The sequence below is a fragment of the Chiloscyllium plagiosum genome, chromosome 6, assembly GCF_004010195.1.
Source record: "Chiloscyllium plagiosum isolate BGI_BamShark_2017 chromosome 6, ASM401019v2, whole genome shotgun sequence".
Taxonomy (NCBI): Eukaryota; Metazoa; Chordata; class Chondrichthyes; order Orectolobiformes; family Hemiscylliidae; genus Chiloscyllium; species Chiloscyllium plagiosum.
Window position 1 is genome coordinate 119,486,157 of NC_057715.1, and position 17,705 is coordinate 119,503,861.

The window sequence follows — 17,705 nt, forward strand, 5'->3', positions numbered from 1 at the left end:
TGGATGCTGCCTGACCTGCTGTGCTGTTCCAGCAATAAAGTTTCAACACAGACTCACTGAATCCCCTGGTTATGTTTTGTTTTACTGACTGCGTGGTTCCAGGCTGTTCAGAAGGCAGTCTCCTCTCCTCCTTAACACAGAAAAGTAGAGAGTTCTTCACACACTGATCCAGCTCCCTCAGAGCCAGCTCTCAGACTGAACAGGGTGTCTGACACTCCTTTTTTAATTTTGTTTTTTCTTTTTTTCCCTCCCCCTACACTACCGCTTGAAACTGGTAGTGCTTATTTTTCCCCAGCACCCATGTCATGTGTGTGCAGGTGTCAGACACAGTGAAAAACAACAAGTGTGTAAATCTTTATTTATATTCCACCACCAGGAAGAAAGGAAATACCCAAGTGGCCAGTGACAACCTTCTCTTGGTTATGTTAGTCAGCCAGGGTTTCCTGATTGGCCCAGGTTAACAACCCCAATCAAGGATCTCATAGTCAGTGAGATCCACCTGACCCTCATTCCAATCACTACACTTCTGAAATGACCAAGTAAAGCTACTCAGTTCAAAGGGATTCCGTGATGGGTAACAAACATTGATCTTGTTAACAATATTCATATCTGATGATAAAATAAAAGGAGCAGTGATACAGATTTATTGCACCAATGATCTGGGGATGTGATTTCAAATCCCATCACAGTCAATGGGAAATTTAAATTCAACTAATCTAAAAAATGTCCAAAATTAAACAAAGAACTGACAAATGGCATCTTTGCTAGCTGTGCTCATATTCCAAGAATGAATTAAATAAAATCTTTCCACCCTCTCAGTTTATAAGAATAAAAATAGTAAATGCCCCACCTGGTAGAAGTTTGGCTGGCCAATTAACTGTTTTGCATTTTCCCAACCTTCCGGTTTTCCAAACATCAGGCATAGGGTGTTCATCACCATGACAACGGGAGGAGGGGGGGCTCGATAGGTCCGAACCTCATCCAGATTGGCAGAGTTCAGTGACTGAAGAGCTTTTAAAGCTGTGGCATAGATTGGTTTCACCTGGAAGGCAAGAGATTGGATAAAATCACTGACAGAAATCGGACAGAGTTCAATCCACAGTCAGAACTAGCTCTGTTCCAGCGGACTATGGTCACCCTCACTGGCCTAGTGATCTAGCGACTAACTGAATGATACTAGAATACATGGGATATTTCATGAGGAAACATGAACTCTTTTCGAACTATTGCCTTAGACAATCTTTCCTTCCCAGGTATTTACCCCTAGTTAGCCCACCGTATAATCAGATATATTACTGTACTACACCTCCATCTACCCCCTCTATCGCCCCTCTAGTCTATAACTTCACAAATTCAAGTGTCTGGACATTTCCAAATTGGGGAACCTGAATCTTCTCCTTCACTGTTCTCTGTTAACCCAGGAACTTGCTCCATAACATCATCTGGGAGACCTTTAAACTTGTAAATGTCCCTCACATAACACACCTGCTCCTGCTGAAACGTGTCCTTTCATTCCCTGCTTGTACTATCCTAGATTTCTGGTCAAGGTACACTCTCACTCATTGGATGGGATTTTTCAGTTTCTTGGCTGCTGAGTCCAGACAATTTCTGAGACTGTATCTGACTCACATGCTATCAAATATTCCTCATTTCTCTTGACTTATTTATCCAGCTGGAGTTCTTCCATCACCCTCTGTGGATGTTTAACTCAGGAAGAAAATGATTTCAGTCTCTAAATCATGCTACAGCTAGATTGTTGCTCACTTGGCTCAATCACTGTCACCAGCATTGACTGTTCTGTGCGATAAGACAGAGGATCAAACAATTTTCCCAGACCCTGTGGAGTTTGCTTTACTCTCTTATTCCAACATTCCTGACCTCATTGAATTGTTTCATCTGTTTCACCATTAGTCTAGGATGACATCTTCGACTGGTTCTCAAGAACAGTTTGTTCCAGGTCCAGTTGCTCTCCAGGAGGGTGTCCATCTCCTTTAACTCTGATATTGGGACTAAGCCTTGCACATAGGCTCTGAAGTGAAGATTTTTGACTGTGAACAACTTCCTTATGTGTGTTGGAATGCAGTAAAATGTGTAAAATTCTGTTGGTTCTGACAGTTATTCCACTTTCTCTGTGTAGTCTTATTAATGTACATAGCAATGTCTGCATCTTCAGTCAACAGGAGCTGGTCTGATAGGACACTAACAAATGCTCCAATATCACGTTTAAACTAAACAGGGTTTGCATTCACACAGACATGTGCTGTATCTTCTGGCTGATCTACGGTTGCTGTGGCCTTGATGGTTATCAGGGAAGTGGGGCAGTGCCAGTATTAAGGGAGCCGGAGTGGCGCCGAGTTTCAACAGGAGTTTTGTGAGATACAATACCTAGCCACTATGTCAAGCAAAAAAAACTAGGGGAAAGACCACCAAGAAGTGCCCTCAGCATGCAACTTCATGTATTCACCATGTTTGATCAGTCATAAATTCAGGAGTTTAAGGAGGCCTTCAGCATGATCAATCAGAACCATGATGGCTTCATTGATAAGGAGGATTTGCATGATATGTTAGCTTCACTTGGAAAGGACCCAAATGATGAATACCTAGAGGCAATGATGAATGAAGCGCCGTGGCCTATCAACTTTACCATGTTCATGACCATGTTTGTTGAAATGCTGAATGGGACACCCTGAAGATGTAACCAGAAATGCCTTTGTATATTTTGATGAAGAAGGAACAGGTTATATCCAGGAAGACTACTTGAGAGATCTGTTGACAACAATGGGTGATCGGTTTACTGATAAGGAGGTCGATGAACTTTTCCGTGAAGCACCAATTGATACTAAGGGCAATTTCAACTATGTTGAATTTATTCACATACTGAAACGTGGTGCCAAGGACAAAGCTGACTAATGGAATGTACATTCAGGGGCTGGGGGAAAGCTCCTCATTTACTTTGCAGAATTTATACCTATTGGAACATACTGCATGCCTTGGCTCTAATAAACATTGCTTTTTTTCATGACTTATATTTTTCAGTCATGTTAGCACACTTTGCACACACTTGAATTAAATGGAAGGTTAGTGGCAGGGAGCAAGAATCTCTAGAAGCAGATCACTTGATGCTTGAATATTTCTTGGAAACCACAAGGTTTTAGCCATTTACTAGAGGTTACTCGTCTCTGGTTTATGACTTCCAAAGCGGTGGTATTTGTTTAAAGTGTTTTGATGTAGTGATCTGGCTTGTCAGAATTCCTCATTTTTCAGTTGTTTGAGTTTTTTTTATGTTGTCATTTAGTTTGCAATATATGGGATGATGAGGAAAATGAACCACTGTCCATCTAACTCTTCTGATCAGTATACTTGGTTTGTCTAAAGACAATTGTCCTCATGAATTGAAAGGGTATGATCAGTAAAAAGTTAATTTTGCATTGAAGATCATGATATAGTTGTGTTGGCAGTCTTGATATGCAACTTTGAGCTGTCATCTGTTTGTTCAATTTTGGATTTCAACTTCTGAAGCTATGTTTAAACATATAAATATGATCATTTTAATCAGTGATATTTGGTAATACTACTGAATGCTAAATGATGTGAAGAAAGTTCTAAGCTGTTTATTGAGGGACACTGGAAGATGATCCGAAAGACAAGATTTGAGTTTAACTTGCAGAGTTTTATCCAGAGTCTTCCCAGTTTTGTCTAAGGTAAGACCAAAGTGTCCTAAGTGACTGTGCAGATTGGTGTAGATATGTTATGCCTTATTCTTGATCATACTTCACACCCTGTTCAGATCTGAGTGTCCTTTGTTTTCAAAATTGACTTAAATAAAAGTTCTAAATTTGTAAACAAAAGCAACAGTAGTAGACTCACCGATGTTAAGGGCATTTAAATGGGCATTGGATATACATATGGATAATAATGGAATAGTGTAGGTCAGATGGGAATCAGATTAACTTTTTAGGTCGGTGCAACATTGAGGGCCGAAGGGCCTGTACTGCGCTGTAACGTTCTATGTTCTATAGATCATCAAGGTGAACTAGGAATCTCTTGGTAACTTCTCCAACAAAGGTACCTAGTCTAAGGCAGATTATCTTCTCTAATGGTGGTGGGTGTTTTATTGTGTGTGTATGATCTGAATGTGTTGCTTACTCCTGCACATTTTTTGAAAGTGACCTGGTTTTACAAATGTAACACTCCTTTGTCATGACTGGACATTGTGCCGTTATTCCACAACACTGACACTACATCTTAACATGTAGTGTGTGATGTACTCTCTGTGCTGGCTCTATCCCATGTCCATGCCATATAAACTGAATAGTTCTTGTTGCTTTCCTGAGGCACAATTGGTCTTCCAAGCTCAGGATTTATCTGAGCATCTGTCTGCTTCTTCCATAATTTGAACAGATTTCTTTAAAATGAACTCTTCTTCAGACTGTAAGAAATCTGATAAAGACTCATCAATAATTCCAATTCCAATTTTGCCTCTTGTTTCAAAGCTCCATACTCAGTTTTCCATTAATCTGTAGAGGTCATTCATGAAACTGTCCATGGATCCTCCTGGAAGCTGAACTCTTCGGTTAAAATTTGATTATTCAAGAATTTTATTTGTTTCTTAAATTGAAGTAATCAGCAAACACTTCTAGGACATCTTCAAAATAATCTGTATTCAATATTCTGTTGATTAATTATCCACAATAGGACCCCCCATTATTGGCTACAGTCATGCATTAACTTATTCTACTTAGACTTTGTGTCTAATTTTGAAGCAATTCTGTATCATAAAGAAATGTCTCCACAAGTGTCCAACCTTGTCTGTCTCTGAGCTGGAATGTTTGAGGAAGTATTTTGTTTCCTTCCATTCCCCTATCAATGTGCTTATTAATTCCTGCTACTGGTAAAGCCATATTATATTTGCGTCATTTTGATGCTTCTTTCAATCTACTGATCTTCTAGCTTATATTCTTTGATTCATCAAAGTTGTTGTAAATTTAATTCCTGAAGAGCTTGCTGGACTCTGCAGTATTTTTGTTTTCTAGTCTTTTTAAATTTGTATTGCTGTAAAGGTGTGTTAAAATTTGTACATAAACCTTCAAATTTATAACTGGCTGATCCTTGCTGATCTTCTGTTTTAAAAATTTTGTTTCTTTGAAATACTATATCTCTTTCCTGCTTACTGGGTTTTATATCACCTTTTTCAGATTTCCCACATTTTTTAATGACTTCCAATATAGTTTTCATGTCTTTTTCCCCCCAAGATGGAGTTTTCCTGCTTCCTCAGAGACAAAATGGACACTCCCCTGTTTTTCTCAATGGGGAAGGAGTGCTTTCTTTTACAGTCGCCTCAAAACAAAGTTCTCTGCTGCAGCTCTAGTTAATATTCCCACCAAAACTACATTTAATGACTGAGTTCTGGATCTTTTAAAACTTTAATTCCTCTTGGTTTTTTTCTTTTCCTTTTTAGTAGATTTCTCTAATTTGCTCTTTTATAGCTTAAATAAATTCTGAGTTTTCCTGACTCTGTAAATTATTTATCTAGTCCTTTCACTGTCCCTTATAATTGCGCCTCATGGGGCCAATTCTCAATGGCAGTGACATTTGTTATGAGAGGTGAAAACTGTCTTTCAAACTTCCTCCCCTTCCCTTTTTGGTCCTTACACAGATTCCCCTTTTCCCCTCAGAATATCTCACTTTATGCCCACAGGCTTCCTCAGCTCCCCACAGAGACTCCTTCACTAAGATTTTTGCTTTTTTGGGGGTGACTGGTGTCTCTCTTTAAATTGCTCACACAATTTTCTCTGTGCCTCTAATCAGCTTCCTGGTGAAAGTTTGCCTTTGGAGTGTTGAACTTGTCCTGTGGTTCCTGACACAATTGCTGTTGTCTCTCTCTGTTGGGTTTTGCTGCTGGCTGACTCCGTTTTAAAATGGGAAACTCACCTTTCTTCAGCAAATGATGAATACCGGTTCTTCAGCAATGTTCTCCTTATGGTAGGGGGACAATGCATGAAATTCGCAGCTAACTGCAGCTTCATGTGGTATTTGCTGGGATTGTCACTGCCGGCATCTTGTGGTATCTCTCCCTCTCTGCCAGTATGTGGCTCAGGGTAATTGTTGTTTGCTGCAACCACACTTCTAAGGTCTGCAGTGTATCTAGTTCCTGTCTAATCACCAGTGACTTTGTAGCATCTTTCACAATTTTTGTACATCTCAGAGCCAATGTAATATTTGGTGCGGATTGAGTGAAATGAATAGGAACAGCAGCGGCCTCATGTGAAACATGAGATTTAAAAAAACTTGTTTGTGGGATTTGGGTGTCGCTGGCTGGTCCAATTTATTGTCCATCCCAGTTGCCCTTGAGAAGGTAGTGGTGAGCTGACTTCTTTAACCTTTTCAATTCTGGGTTGACCCACAATGCCATTGCGGAGGGAATTCACTGCAATGTTTGGCTGAGTGTGGTGTTGGTGGGGCGGACTCTGCAGCTTTGGTGATGTAGATTGGGATTCCTTGTGGAAGTAACGCTAGTCCCAGAGCTGGGCTCTCCTGGGGCATGGGCATTGTTGTTGCTGTTCATGGAGTGGATTCCTTCAGAGCCAGACATCTTGTGGAGATCTTGCAGAAGCCCTGAAGCCATGCTTGAGACCCCAATATAACCAGAAGTTGAACCCTTATTTAAACAATTTATCTTTATCCTTTTTATAATTTAAAATGGCACCTGATTGTGCGACAAAACACTGATCACTGTATCATGAAAATTTATGTGACAATAAATCATTCATTGAAATCCGGGTCTTTGACTCAGTAACAGTAAAGGAATGGCAATTATACAGCACCTTTGTCAGACCACACCAGCAGAGAGTTGTAGGGCTGAATGCCATGATTCTGCAGTCTCCATATTAATGTTGGAACTTTTGCAGCCAATTTTAGTTCAGCAAACACATGAAAAGAGCATAATAATGAACATCTGTGACATTGATTGAGGGATGAGTTTTACATGGACACTGGAGTGAACCTCCTCCCCCTGCTCACATTTGAGTCATGCCAGCATTATTTTTACATCTGCGAGGGCGAAGGGACTTTAGTTCATTGCCTTATTCAACTAATGGCACTTTTAGTTGTTTAACAATCACATGGTACCGCATCGGGAACATCAGCCTCAATGCTGTGCTGAGCCTATAGGCTGGGATTGAATCTACAAGTAAAAAAACTAAAGAAATGCAGATACTGAAAATCAAAAACAAATACAGAAATTGCTGGAAACATTTAGCAGGTCTGGCAGCACCTGTGGAGAGGCAGCCAGAGTTAACTTTTCAGGTACAGTGACCTTTCTTCAGAAGTCACTGAACCACATTTGTAGGATCACAGTATTTCTATGGTACAGGAAGAAGCCATTGGTCCCATGTATATGGACGGCTGGAAAATGAGCCATTCAAACATTGTGCATGGCAAACAGCAGCTATGCCCCATTAAAGATGGAAACCCCAGTTACCACAGGGCAATCAGAGTTCAATTGTTGCCCATTTGACAAGTTAATTGACAGCCTGATCTGAATGACCTCATGTCAGCTGAATATTTACCATGCCAAACTCTTCATCAAATTTCTTCTGTGCCGCCTCCAGTTCTCGCATTAGCAGTGCGATACGAAACTCCTCATCACGACATTTTGACATGAGATCTATAAATTCTCCTTTCACTTTCCCAAACCGGTCAATCAGCTGCCTCCTTATCTACAGCAGATAAGAAGACCCAGTCAGATAGGGTTCCAGTTCAGATATAGTGAGCAATTATTGCAGAGTTTAATGGTAGAGTGGACAATGAAGAAGGTTACCTAAATTACAAAGGGATCTTGATCAGTTGGGTCAATGGGCTGAAAAGTGGCTGGTGAAGTTTAATTTGGATAAATATAGGTATTGCATTTTGGTAAAACACACAAAGGCAATAATCATACAATTAAAAGTTGGGTAGTGTTGTTGATCAGAGAGTCCTCGGGATTCAGGTACAAAATTCTTTGAAGTTTAGGTTGGATGGTTACAAAGGTGTTTAGCATGCTTGCTTCATTGCTCATACTTTTGAGCATAGGAGCTGGGTGTCATGGTGAGGTTAAGACCATAAGATCATAAGACCTAGGAGCGGAAGTAAGGCCATTCGGCCCATCGCCATTCAATCATGGCTGATGGGCATTTCAACTCCACTTACCCGCATTCTCCCCGTAGCCCTTAATTCCTTGTGACATCAAGAATTTATCAATTTCTGCCTTGAAGACATTTAGCATCCCGGCCTCCACTTCACTCTGTGGCAATGAATTCCACAGGCCCACCCCTCTCTGGCTGAAGAAATGTCTCCGCATTTCTGTTCTGAATTTATCCCCTCTAATTCTAAGGCTGTGTCCACGGGTCCTAGTCTTCTCGCCTAACGTAAACAATCTCTCCAAGCCATGTATTATCTTGTAAGTTTCTATTAGATCTCCCCTTAATCTTCTAAACTCCAATGAATACAATCCCAGGATCCTCAGCCGTTCCTCGTATGTTAGATCTACCATTCCAGGGATCATCCATGTGAATCTCCGCTGGACATGCTCCAGTACCAGTATGTCCTTCCTGAGGTGTGGGAACCAAAACTGGACACAGTACTCCAAATGGGACCTAACCAGAGCTTTATAAAGTCAAAGGTTGTACAGGATGTTGGTGAGGCCTCTTCTGGAGTACTGTGTCCAGTTCTGGTCGCCCAGTTATAGGAAGGATATTATCAAACTGGAGAGGGTTCAGAAGATATTTACCAGTATGTTGCTGGTAATGGAGAGTTTGAGTTATAAGGAGAGGCTAGATAGGCTGGGGCTCTTTTCACTGGAGTGTAGCAGTTTAAGGGGTGACTTTATAGAGGTTTATAAAATCATGAGGGATATAGATAAGATGAATGGTAGGTGTCTTTTTCCTAGGGTGGGGGTTTTCAAGACTAGGGAGTGTATTTTTAAGGTGAGAGGAGAAAGATTAAAAAAAACATAAGGGGCATTTTTGTTTTTACACAGTGAGTGTTTCATGTGTGGAATGAACTTCCTGAGGAAGTGGTGAATGTGGGTACAGTTGCAATGTTTAAAAGACATTTAGGTAACTACATGAATAGGAAATGTTTGGAGGGATATGGGCCAGGAGTAGACAGGTGGGACTAGTTTAGCTTGAAATTATGGTCAGCACGGACTGGTTAGACTGAAGAGATTGCTTACAGGAGGTATGACTCTATAAGTAGAAGACTAAGGAAGTCTTGGTACAGTTGTATAAGGGTTGTTGAGACCATATCTGGAATATTGTGTGCATTTTCACATGATATATATGCACTTGTGATGGGACAGAGAGATTTTACGAGATTGGTCACTGGGAAAATGGGGATTGGAAACCCAGATGGAGTTGTGAGCTGAAATTTTGGAGTTATGAACTCTGAGGCAGGACCCTGAGCTCTGACTCAATTATATCAACTGGACAGCTGTATTCCCAAATTTACTGTTCTCACTCAGGGACATCACAACTTTCAAGCTTTGAAATTGGGCCACAGAGGGAAAGATTTGACAAGTTCTGTCCAATAGTGACAATGCCAAATGTGAAATAGCTAGAAATAAAGACCATTCATAACTTAGAAAAACACTGGCATTGTCCTAACCCTCAAAAAGCCTCAACCAACCATTACATCAGAAACAGGGGCCTCTTATTTCAGAGCAAACATCAAACCAAAGAGACAAGGATCCCTGAAAAAAAACTAGCTTATCGTAAACTCAGAGAGCTGTCAATCAAATAAAGTCAGAATTTCTCTGCATCTGTATAAACGGAGTTAATCTTTTCATAAGTCTGGGCCCTCACCCAATTTACAACAGGGCATGAGTTGGCATTAAATTGGCAAGGAAGGTGCATGAGGATCATAGATATTATCACTTTTTGCAAGGTTTCTGAATTAAAACTGTGTTGCATGAGTCCTCTGAACAAGACATGGAGAGGGTGGTGTTGGAAGATGTCATATTTTTACTGATGCGGGAGGTGGGTGCCACTGGCTGGGCAGCATTTATTGTTCCTCCCTCTTTGCCTTTAAAAGGTGATGGTAAGCAGCATGTTGAGAGGATGTTTCCTACAGGCCGGGAATCTGGAAAGCAGGGGTACAAACCCACACTAAAAGGGCAATCATTTCCATTGAAATGAGAAATGGCTTCATTCAGAGGGTTTTCAATTTTCTCTCTCAGAAGTTTGTGGGTCCTCCACGGCTGAATGTGTTTAGTGCTGAGATAGACAGATTCCTGGTCTCATGGAATCTTGGGACAGTGGGAGTGGGCGAGAAAGTGGAGCCGAACCCAAAAGTCAGCCCTGATGGTCCTGAATAGTGGAGTAGGTTTGATGAATATTTATTAATAAAGGAATCAAGGGCTACAGAGAGAAATCAAGAGAATCAAGTTGAGAAAGATATTAGCCATGATTGAATAGCATAGTCAAATGGCCTAATTCTGATTCTATATCTTATGGTCTTATGCAGGAAGAGGCTGAATGGCCTCTTTCTGCTCCTATTTCCTGTGTTAAAAAGAGAGAGCCAACAATCTGGTCAGATCCACATTGAAGTAACCTGAACACAGCTGAGAACTATTGAGAGTCTACTTGTATCCTTGGGTCAGGGGTCAGAAAATTACCTTTCAACTTCTGGCAACTGGGGTCAGGCTCAGCGCCATATAAAGGCGCTGTATCCTCTTCAGTCAGGAATGGTCCAAGTCTGATTGGAATTTTTTGGGTGACAGAATAATGTTGGAAAACCTATTTGCAGGTGTGAGACCTGGTAAAGGCCAGTGATATAAAGATTCTGAAGCGTCAAATACCATAAATCAGCAATAAAATTTACTTTATATCCAGATACCAGAGCTCACGTGTTTCCACTCGCAGAGCGTCGTTCTAACGGTGTCGCGAGTTTGGCCTATTCAAAAGATTTCAGGGCAACTGGTGTTCCAAACAATAGATTGCAATAACAAAAATGACTGTGTATCGAATGCATTTGGCTTCATAGAGGTCCCAGTAAAGAAATAGAGTCATAGAATCATTTTAGGTGCTAAATAGATTCCTTGCTCTTGGCTAGAATTCATGAAGTGAAGGTACTGGTGTTGGACTAAGGTGGACAAAGTCTGAAGTCACATGACACCAGGTTATAGTCCGGCAGGTTTATTTGAGACCACGAGCTTTTGGAGCGTTACTCCTTTGTCACCTGATGAAGGAGCAGCACTCCAAAAGCTTGTGATTTCAGATAGACCTGTTGGACTATAACCTGATGTCATGTGACTTCTGACTTTGTTTGAAATTGGTGAGGGTAATTCTGGATGACTGGCTGTGACTCAGAGAGAAGGGAACAAGCCATCCAGTCCTCATTATTAGACACTTATGGTGTCAGTCCATGACTAAACAGTGCCCACTGATTGAATCTGGCCCATAAGGCTCTGAATTGGCCTGTTGTCTATAATGAGAAAAGAGGATTCCCTCTGATGATGACATTATGGCACAGGAAGTCGCAGTTCCCTTGACCTCTGACCCAAGGAGAATCAGTGCTATTTGACTGTAAAACACATGATTCACAACGGGAAGGGAGGAAGATGAGGAAAGTTGGAAGAGCTGGAAGTTGTGGTGACATTAGCGTTATTCCTTACCTCTGCCAGTTCATCCAGCTTGTGTTTCAGGTTGTCTATGTACTTCATGTATTCCTCAGCTTCTTTATACAATTGCTGGATCTTATCCAAACCCAGTCCCATCCTGTAAATCACACTCAGAATCTTTAATATTCTCACAGAGCTTTTCCAGACACAATACGGCCATTTGGCCCACTGAATGTGTGTCAGCAATCTGGAGGGCTATCCCTTAGCCCCATTCACATCTTAAACTTTTCAAATAGCTATACATTTCCTTTCTATAAATGACTAGATTCCACACTCCTTTGTTTCAAGTCACATTACCCTGGATTTATAATCAACCAAATCTCTTCTCCTAATTTCATCATTTTAAAAGATTCTCTCATGGGAGGTGGACCAACAGTTATCGCCCTGTCCCTAGTTGCCCCTTGAGATGGTGGGAGTGAGCTGCCTTTTTGAACCGCTGCAGTCCATATGCTGTAGGGATTTTGACCCAGCAATAGTGAAGGATATTTCCGAGTCAGGATGATAAGTAGTTTGGAGGGGAACTTGCAGGAGGTGGTGTTCCCAAATATATGTGGCTTTGGTGGTGATTTAAAATTCTTGCCTCAAGTCTACAACTACCTAACAAAGGAATGGTTTGGTTTTCCAATTTTGCATTTAGCATAACCTCTCATTTTCTGAGTTACCCTAAACCTTCTTTGTTCTGACCAAATTCTGATCACTGTTCCTTCACTATTGCTGGGTCAAAACCTTGGAATTCCCTCCCTAAGGGCATTGTGGGCCTACCCACAGCACATGGATGCAGTATTTCAAGAAGGCAGCTCACCCCATCCTTCCCAAGGACAACTATGGTTGGACAATAATTGCTGGTCTAGCCAGTGATGCCCACATCCCATGAATGAATTTAAAATGACTTCTTCAAGTTCAATCATCTCTATGTCTTCATTTAAAAATAGATTCAATGTGTATAGGTGTTGTATAGTACACAAAAGGCCTTTCAGCCCATCAAGTCTGTACCACCAGCTCGAATTCCATTTGCAAATTTGCTGATGACACCACTGTAATGGGTCAGATCTCAAAAAACGATGAGAGGGAGTACAGGAAAGAGATAGAGAGCTTAATGGCATGGTGTAAAGTCAACAATCTCTCCCTCAATGTCAGCAAAATGAAGGAGTTGGTTATCAACTTCAGGAAATGGAGTGGAGGACACGCTTCTGTCTGCATCAATGGTGTTGAGGTGGATGTGGTCAAGAGCTTCAAGTTCCTGGCAGTAAGTATCACCATCAATCTGTCCTGGTCTATCTATGTTGATTATACAGTCAAGAAAGCACACCAATTCATTGTTGCAACCAGTTCATTAAATATGTTCACAAGGGAGCTGGATGTGGCCCTTGTGGCTAAAGGGATCAAGGGATATGGAGAGAAAGCGGGAATGGGACACTGTGATTGCATGATCACATGATCATATTGAATGGTGGTGTAGGCTCAAAAGACAGAATGGCCTACTCCTGCATCTTTTTTCTATGTTTTTGTGCCTCTATCTCTTCTGAAGGCTAAGAAATTTCAGCATGTCAGCAAAGATTCTTACCAATTTTTATAGATACACCATAGGAAGCATCCCACCCAGATGCATTACCGTTGGTATGGCAACTGCTCTGCCCAGGAGCACTAGAAATTACAGAGAGTCACGAACACAGCCCAGTCCATCCCACAAACCAGCCTACCATCCATTGGCTCTGTGTACACTTCCTGCTGCCTCAGAAAAACAGCCAACGTCATTAAAGAACCCTCCCCACCCCAGTTATACTCTCTTTCATCTGGCAGAAGACATAAAGGTTTGAAAATACCTAACAGAGTCAAGAATTGCTTCCTCCCAGCTGTTATCAGACTTATGAATGGACCTCTTATACATTAGAGTTGGGCTTTCTCTGCACCTTCTCTGTAGCTGTAACACTATATTCTGCATTCTGTTCTATTACCCTGATGTACTTAGGTAAGGAATGACTTGTCTCGATAGCATGCAATACAATACTTTTTAACATGTGACAATAATAAACCAAATCAAATCACCAAAAATATACCCTTTACACCACTCCTACTTCCCAGCACTAGGCCCATAACCTTGATTTTATGACATTTCAAATGCTCAACTGAGTACATTTTAATGGTTGTTAGATTACCCATCTCCACTATTGTCCCAGGCAATGCATTCCAGACCCCACCATCAGAAGGAGAAAAATCTTTGCCTCAAATCTCCTCTCCAACACTTGCATTTTATTTTCAAATGATGCCCTTGGGGCCAGCATTCATTGCAGGCCCTGAATTCCCTGGAAGGCTGTTCACAATCAACCACATCACTGTGGGTCTGGAGTCATATGTAGACTAGACCAGGGAACAATGGCAGATATCCCTCCCTGAAGGGCATTAGTGAACCCGATGAGTTTTTAACAACAATCAGAAACAGCTACATGGTCATTATTTGGCTAGCTTTTAAAATTTCAGTCTTTCATTGAATTCAAATTGCAGCGCTGCGAGGGTAAGGTTCGAACACACGCCCCAAACCATTAGCCTGGGCTTAGGATTAGTATCAAGATTAGAGTGGTGCTGGAAAAGCACAGCAGGTCAGGCAGCATCCGAGGAGCAGGAAAAACCAATGTTTCGGGCAAAAGCCACTTTCACTCAGGAATAATGGCCCAGTGACATTACCACAATGCCATTATCTCTCCTCAAGCCTTCTGGCCTGAAGTGAATTCATCACTGCCATCAAACATCCTCCATTTCCTTAACTTCATGTTACTCTAACCCCTTCCCAACTGCCAACCCAATTCCTTCTCTTAGGTCCCTGTTCCCCAATATATTCTGATTCTCGTAATCACTGTTGTCTTCTTAATTCCCTCATCTCCATCCATTAATCCCTGTATTCCCTAATATTGCTTGATCTGATTATAGCATATTGCCCTAATTCCAATCCAATTCCCCTTGTCCCTAATCTCCAGCCCTATCCTGTCCTGGCTCTTGCTGCAATCTCCTACTCCCTGTTCATTATACAGAAATCACCTTCAGGATGACGGTGGGAATAACTCACCTCTCACTTTCCAAACCCACACATTGATCCAGGTTATGGGTTAGCATCCAGAAGAGGTCAATGAAATCTAAGTAGTGACGTGGGGAAATGAGAGGCACAGTGGGGAGCACATGGTTCAAGTAGCTCAGAGCTGATTGGTGAATTAAAGCCATGACATTGGTGATTTCTGGAATCATTGTCCAAATTTGAGCGACTGATTGACCTAAAGCAAGAGGACACAATACCATCAGTGTGTGGAGTCAGTCAATGCAGTCAGTCAAACACATAACACTATGTCGCAGCTATAAGACCACTGCAGATTCAACAACCTACATTTACATAGGACCTTCCATTATCACAAGACTTTAGTAACTGATGCAATAGTGTGTATTGGGGACTCTTAGCTCGGTCACAGAAGGCAGAGAAAGCCTTAGTTTAATGTTGCCTCAGCACTGATCCTCCAACAGTGTGGGACTCTCTCAATATTGATCATTCAACAGTGCCACACTTGCTCAGTACTGACCCTCCGACAGTGCGGCACTCCCTCCGTACTGACCCTCTGACAGTGCGGCACTCCCTCAGTGCTGACCCTCCGACAGTGCGTCACTCCCTCCGTACTGACCCTCCGACAGTGCGTCACTCCCTCCGTACTGACTCTCCGACAGTGCAGCATTCCCTCAGCACTGACCCTCTGGCATTACATTCTTTCTCTTTGCTTAAAATCTAAAGATGGGAACAACCTGGGAAAAGAGATCAGATCCTCTTTTAAGTTATCTGTATTTTCAAAGCTGTTATTTTGTTCACATTATCTTTGGTGAGGATCCATCCCTGATTTGTTACATTTCTTTGAGAAAGTGACAAAGTTGATTGATGAGGGCAGGTTTGTAGATGTGATACACTGTACATGGACTTCAACAAGACATTTGATACGGTTCCCCATGTTGGGCTGATGGAGAAAGTGAAGTTGCATGGGGTCCAGGTTGTGCTAGCTAGATGGATAGAGAACTGGCTGGGCAACAGGGGACAAAGAATAGTAGTTGAAGGTAATTTCTCAAAATGGAAAACTACAAGGATCTGGATCTGGAGGAAAGTATAGGTGGTCTGATTAGCAAGTTTGCAGATGACACTAAGATTGGTGGAGTAGCAGATAGTGAAGGGGACTGTCAGATAATGCAGTAGAATATAGATAGATTGGAGAACTGGGAAGAGAAATGGCAGATGGGAGTCCAATCCAGACAAATGCGAGGTAATGGATCTTGAAGATCCAATTCAAGAGCGAACTATATAGCAAATGGAAAAGCCCTGTGAAAATGGATGTACAGAGAGGTCTGGGTGTTCAGGTCCTTTGTTCCCTGAAGGTGGCAACCAGGTTGATAGAGTGGTCAAGGTGGCATATGGCAAGCTTTCCTTCATTGGATGGAGTATTGGGTAAAAGAGTTGGAAGGTCATGTTACAATTGTATGTGACTTTGATTCAGTCACATTTGGAACACTGTGTATAGTTCTGGTCGCCACATTACCAAAAGGATGTGGATGCTTTGGAGAGGGTGCAGAGTAGGTTCACCAGGATGTTGCCTGGTATGGAGGGTGCTAACTATGAAGAGAGATGGAGTTGATTATGATTATTTTCATTAGAAAGACGGAAGTTGAAGAGGGACCTGATTAAGGTCTACAAAACCATGTAGACAGGGTGGATAGCAAGAAACATTTTCCCAGAATGGAGGACTCAATTACTAGGGGTCACGAGTTCAAGATGCGAGGGGAAAGGTTTAGGGGAGATATGTGTGGAAAGTTCTTTATGCAGTGGGTGGTGGGTGCCTGGAATGCATTGCCAGTGGAGGTGGTAGGGGAACGATAACATCATTTAAGATGTGTCTAGACAGATACATGAATGGGCAGGGAGTAAAAGAATACAAACTCTTAGAAAATAGGCGCAGGTTTAGATAGAGGATCTGGATCGGCGTAGGATGGAGGGCTGAAGGGTCTGTTCCTGTGCTGTAATGTTCTTTGCTCTTTGGGGGGTATCTGCAAAGTATTTTTCAACATGAAGTTTTCAACATGTTGTTTTTGATAGCCACTGTACTGTTCCTTACAGACTCGTTTACTGTATTTCACCTTGTCTGCTTGGTCATCCTTTGCTTTGTCTTTTCCATTCACTGGAACCTGGTGTTATTTTAGATTTATCTGCTGTTTGTTTTAGTTTTCTTGTTGTCTCTTCATTTGTTCCTTACCTGTCTTTTTTAAAAGGAGAGTTTACATGTTGAAGTGGCTCCTGTTCTTTGACCCCCTCACTCTGATCTCTTGCTGTTGATCCCCAGGAACAGATTTGTTCAGTGTACAATGGACAGTCTGGGTGGAATCTTGTGGATCGAGCCCGGCTCCTGTGGGTTCAGGCAATAGCTGGGCTCTCACCTCAATTCTACCAGTGACACCACATACACCGAGCTGGGAACTTGTGTTGCAGACGTTTCGTCCCCTGTCAAGGTGACATCCTCAGTGCTTGGGAGCCTCCTGTGAAGCGCTTCTGTGATCTTTCCTTCAGCATTTGTAGTGGTTTGTCTCTGCTGCTTCCGATTGTCAGTTCCAGCTGTCCGTTGCAGTGACCAGTATATTGAGTCCAGATCGATGAGCTTATTGATTGAATCTGTGGATGAGTGCCATGCCTCTAGGAATTCCCTGGCTGTTCTCTGTTTGGCTTGTCCTATAATAGTAGTGTGGTCCCAGTCAAATTCATGTTGCTTGTCATCTGCATGTGTGGCTACTAAGGATAGCTGGTCGAGTCGTTTCATGGCTAGTTGGTGTTCATGGATGCGGATCGTTAGCTGTCTTCCTGTTTGTCCTATGTAGTGTTTTGTGCAGTCCTTGCATGGGATTTTGTACACTACATTGATTTTGCTCATGCTGGGTATCGGGTCCTTCATTCTGGTGAGTTGTTGTCTGAGAGTGGCTGTTAGTTTGTGTGCTTCGGCGAATAGACCAACAACAACGAGCACCCGAGCTACAAATCTTC

The 17,705-nt window shown here is 41.9% G+C and overlaps 2 protein-coding genes across 2 annotated transcripts in view; one reads left to right on the plus strand and one right to left on the minus strand.

Annotated features, from left to right (window-relative positions):
• LOC122551092 (dynein heavy chain domain-containing protein 1-like) overlaps positions 1–17,705 on the minus strand; it is a 221,247-nt gene that overhangs the window by 79,649 nt on the left and 123,893 nt on the right. The window contains exons 28-31 of the mRNA XM_043692735.1: positions 14,718–14,919; positions 11,651–11,753; positions 7,569–7,718; positions 851–1,042 (exon numbers count right to left, since the gene is read on the minus strand). Coding sequence (XP_043548670.1) covers positions 851–1,042; positions 7,569–7,718; positions 11,651–11,753; positions 14,718–14,919 — 647 coding nt within the window. The remainder of the gene's footprint in view (positions 1–850; positions 1,043–7,568; positions 7,719–11,650; positions 11,754–14,717; positions 14,920–17,705) is intronic.
• Positions 1,208–2,910, plus strand: LOC122551023 (myosin regulatory light chain 12B-like). The gene is given in 4 exon segments (XM_043692667.1): positions 1,208–1,253; positions 2,403–2,454; positions 2,456–2,575; positions 2,736–2,910. Coding segments are annotated over 4 exon segments (393 nt in total).